The sequence below is a fragment of the Molossus molossus genome, unplaced genomic scaffold (genome assembly GCF_014108415.1).
Source record: "Molossus molossus isolate mMolMol1 unplaced genomic scaffold, mMolMol1.p scaffold_m16_p_8, whole genome shotgun sequence".
NCBI classification, from domain to species: domain Eukaryota; kingdom Metazoa; phylum Chordata; class Mammalia; order Chiroptera; family Molossidae; genus Molossus; species Molossus molossus.
The window spans coordinates 38,543,633-38,548,389 of record NW_023425402.1 but is presented as its reverse complement, the minus strand read 5'-3'; the positions used below and the strand labels follow the sequence as shown (position 1 = coordinate 38,548,389).

Sequence of the window (4,757 nt, the reverse complement as noted above, 5' to 3'; positions counted from 1 at the left end):
TTTCTTTCAGAAATTTTATCATTTTGTATTTTACATTTATGATCTATGATTCTGAATTAATGTTTTTGTGTATGGTAGGAGATGTGTCAAGGTTTACATATTTTTTTTACATATGGATATCTAATTATTCCAGCACCATTTTAAAAAAAGATCATCTCTTCTCCATTGAATTTCCTTTATGCTTTTGTCAAGAATCAGTTGACTATATTTGTGCCAGTCAAAATGTCTTCTGATAATTAGAACTTACAATGTATATGGTTTTCTTCCCTAACTTTATACTCTTAAATACTATTATCACATTTATGTTTAATGTTCATTAGTAAATATTAGCTACTATTCTTCCACCTTAAATTATGGTTATATCTGAAGCACCCATCTCAACCTCCAGCCCTACCAGTACTCAGACTCATTTCTAATGTAGTAGCTTGGAGGTTACAGAGTGAACCATGATGGTGACAGGGGAGCAGCAGAATATAGTGCAAAGAAGTGTGGTTCAGAATTACGGAAACCTGGGCTCAAATTCCCTCTGTTCACTAAAGATTTACATGAATTTGAGCAAGATGCTTATTGTACGTAAGACATACTGTCTCCCTCTGTAAAATAGAGTTAACGAAAGCTACTTTACAACCTTGTGATATGGAATAGATAAAATCTGCATTATATTTGACCTTGCAAAAGTATTTGACACAGTTGTTCAAACTCTCCTTTAAACATTAATTTTACTATAAAAACTTTAAAGCATTTTTGAAGTTAGCAGTAATAGCGTAATAAATACTGTAGCCACTACCTGTCTTAAGAAAAACATTACAAACATAATTCAAACCTCCTATTTACCATCCCTAATCCCTTTATAGCTGTTCTCCAGAGATAAAGAGTAGACTGGTCCTGGCCAGTTTGGCTCAGCAGAGCATCAGCCCAAGGACAAGGGCCATGGGTTCAATTCCAGGTCAAGGGCATATACCTGGGTTGCAGGTTCAATCCCTGGCCTCGATCAGGATTGTGCAGGAGGCAACCACTTGATGTGTCTCTCTCACATAGATGCTTCTCTCTCCCTCCTTCCCTCTCTCCCTTCCACTCTATCTAAAAATCAATGAAAAATATCCTCTAGTGAGGATTAACAAAAAATAAATAGACAAAATAAATAAATAGTACACTGAAGGCCAGTTAATTATCCCCTTGTATGTTCTTAGAATTTATTTTTAGTGTTTTGCATGTTTGTTTTAAAAGCTAAAAATATGCTACCACATTGTTTGTACCCTTCTACAATTTACTGATTTAATATATTTTACATATTTATTCATTCTGTCTAGGAATTTTTCTTCTGAATAAGTCATTATGTATTTATTTGTTCAGTTAGTTATGTAGTTATCTATTATTTATTTATTCTCTTTTGATAAAAATTTGGATTACTTCCATTTTTGGTTATTATAAACAATGTTGTCTACAAAGAGGTCATAAAAATACTGTCATTTATTTTTTTGAATATGATCCATAAAGTTCCTCCAAAGTATACCAATAAGTGAAATTGCTGGGTCATAGGATAATTACATCTTAACTTTATTATGTATTGCTAAATTGCTACCCAAAGTTGATTGTTTTAATTTATATTCCCAACAACAATGTAAGGACACTTTCATTCTTATAATATTCTCACCAGCATTCTGCACTGTCAAATTTATTGATTTTTATGAGCTTTATGTTTTTAAAATGGTAAATCACTGTGGTTTTTATTGGATTTTTCCAGCTGCCAGTGAGGTTGCACATCATTTTTACAAGTCTAGTGACATTTCAGTCTGTCTTAATTTTGTTCTTTTGTTGTTTCAAAGTTTTAATTTTAGCGTATTCTAGTGTAAAAAATTTTTTAACTTTTAAATGCTTTGCACTTGGTATTATGTATGTGTGCAGTCTTATTTTCTTAATACTTCTTTATGCCCACAATTGGTATTTTATGATTTAAAAATATTTTATAGTTTTGTTTTTTATATTTATGTCTTTAGTAGACCTGGAAATGTATTTGTTTTTTTTCTGTACCATGAGATAAATTTCTAATATTTTTATTTTCTATGTGAGCCATGAATTGTCTTATATAATTTAAGGGATTCTTTACCTTGCCTTTCCTGTTTGGAGTAGTATCGTTCATAAATCAAGATTCCATAGACACCTTTTTTCCGTGCTCTGTGTTCTGATTTGTATTTTTGTTTGGTTTCATTTGGTGTAAACACTTAACTCATCAAAACATAGAATTCTGAAATCATTTCTGTTTAAAGATAGAGTAACTAAGTTGGGTTATTACAATTTGAATAGAAACTCCTTTAAAAGTAGGTATCCCATTCAAGTGTGTAGAATTGGAAATGTTTTCATAATACAAATTTTATTATTGATAATTTTCACATTTAAAGTTATCATTGGCTAATACTTTAGAGTTCTTATTGGGGACATATAAAAAGAAAACAAAAGAAAATTCATATTTGAAGAGAGTAGGAAATTAATACATTATAAGATATGCTATAGTTTTCCATCTTTTACCCCCTAGCCTTCTTACCTTTCTTGTATGGGGGTTAATACACATTTTGGACTCACAAACTCAACGTTTTCCAAAAAGTGGAACTCTATGTCAACTGGTTCCTTCTATCATAGGATGTGAGATCAACTTAAAAGCATTGAGGCAAGTGGCCTTGTTTTCCACCTTTCCCTTGAGTCCGCTGGTATGAACAGCTCTCATCAATCTCCGGCCCTCTCTCTCCTTGAGACTGAGCACCATGCCTTCAATTAAGTTGCAGAAGTCTGATGGAGAGATATTTGAAGTTGATGTTGAAATTGCCAAACAATCTGTGACTATCAAGACCATGTTAGAAGATTTGGGAATGGACGATGAAGACGATGATGACCCAGTTCCTCTACCAAATGTTAATGCAGCAATATTAAAAAAGGTCATTCAGTGGTGCACCCACCATAAGGATGACCCTCCTCTTTCTGAGGATGATGAGAACTTAGAAAAGCAAACAGATGATATCCCTGTATGGGACCAAGAATTCCCCAAAGATGACCAAGGAACACTTTTTGAACTTATTCTGGCTGCAAACTATTTAGACATCAAAGGTTTGCTTGATATTACATGCAAGACCGTTGCCAATATGATCAAGGGGAAAACTCCTGAAGAGATTCGCAAGACCTTCAATATCAAAAATGACTTTACTGAAGAAGAGGAAGCCCAGGTTCACAAAGAAAACCAGTGGTGAAGAGAAGTGAAAAGTTGTGCCTGACACTGTAACACTGTAAGGATTGTTCCAAATACTAGTTGCACTGCTCTGTTTATAATTGTTAATATTAGACAAACAGTAGACAAATGCAGCAGCAAATCAGTTGTATTAGCAGAATATTGTCCTCATTGCATGTGTAGTCTGGGTACAGGTTCCAAACCTATGGCTGAGTTTCTTCCAGTATGATCAAAAGTTTCTTTTTTCTTTGCTCTGAATAAAACTGAAGTGTAAGTTCTCTCTCTCTAAAAAAAAAAAAAAAAAACCATTGAGAACATTTTTACTCCTTGAATGAAAACTTATTTAAAAAACATTTTGAGAGGCAGCCCAAGCAGTCCTTCCTCAAACCAATTTATTTGTGAGAGTATTCTAACCACTCTAAAGCAAATATAAAGAGGGGCCAAAAAGTTTAATCAAAGAATAAGTAGGTGAAGAATGATTATGGAGAAAAATGTAATGGAACTAACAGAGAAAAGTCAGAATGAGCCAGGTACTCTTTTCTTCATTAATAGTGTTGACTTCACTTTTAGATGCTAAAACTGAGGGTATACTAGACCAGAATGGCTCATGAGATAATAATACTTACATATTTAAATTATAACCTTTGGAAGGAAGTGAAGGTTGAGAAGAATGCCTATGACAGAAATCTATTGCAACTCAAATAAGAGTTGTTGGATAATGCGGCATTGAGAAATTCAACAGGTGAACAGTTTAAAAATCTCTCCCAGGAATTGTTTCATGAGTAATTTAGAAAAATATATGATATAATAATTAAGACACTAATATTTTATATTGATATTACTTACAATTCACTACATTATTTCATAACTGAGTTTTTTTTGTCTTAACCCAAAAGTGAAATGAGAGTATTTCCATTTCTAGCTTTGAATGGAGTAACAGGAACCAGATTTACTCTAGTGTCCTAACCAAAAAACCAGACCTCATGCCCCGCCCCCCCCCCCCCCACCAAAGGAAACATCACTCTTCATCACTGGACTATAGACATCTCAGGACCATGATCACTTAAAGAAGAAAGACACTAATAAGGTAAGTGTAATAATTGCCTCGGCTTACTGCTTTGAAGTTGTTCTTAGGCTACAGTGAGCTGAGAAGAAACCCAAAGAGATCCCAGAAATTGCAGTAAATTGTGGAGACAGGGATTGGGAATTGGGGAAGCCATGACAACTAGAAATTTTGGGACAGAGAGGAGGAAGTTGCATCAAATAAGAACTCTGAGGTTCTCCAGAGGTGTCTCCCCAAGTCTTTGAATGCTTCTTTGTGGCGTGTACTAGAGGAAATTACTCATATCTGGGAAGAAACACTGAAAATCAGTAATCCGAACAGATATGGAAATATTTTTTATTTCTTCAAACAAGAGTAGAAAGACATCCTAATATCTGGGGCATTGTGTTGAATCCTCACAAAGATATCGCCTTCGTAATGAAGTTAAATTAGCCTTACCTTAAAGACTAAAAAAGATTTAACGGTTTCCAAGTAGGT

At 33.9% G+C, this 4,757-nt stretch overlaps 1 protein-coding gene across 1 annotated transcript; it reads left to right on the top strand.

Annotated features, from left to right (window-relative positions):
* The first annotated feature begins 2,718 nt into the window (after positions 1–2,718).
* LOC118621712 (S-phase kinase-associated protein 1-like) lies at positions 2,719–3,492 on the top strand. Its single transcript, XM_036249071.1, has one exon. It carries the CDS (start codon positions 2,760–2,762, stop codon positions 3,237–3,239), a length of 480 nt encoding a protein of 159 aa, XP_036104964.1. The 5' UTR covers positions 2,719–2,759; the 3' UTR covers positions 3,240–3,492.
* The last annotated feature ends 1,265 nt before the right edge of the window (positions 3,493–4,757 follow it).

Coding starts and splice junctions, on each gene's coding strand:
- LOC118621712 (XM_036249071.1), top strand. CDS start 2,760: ATGCCTTCAATTAAGTTGCAGAAGTCTGATGGAGAGATATTTGAAGTT.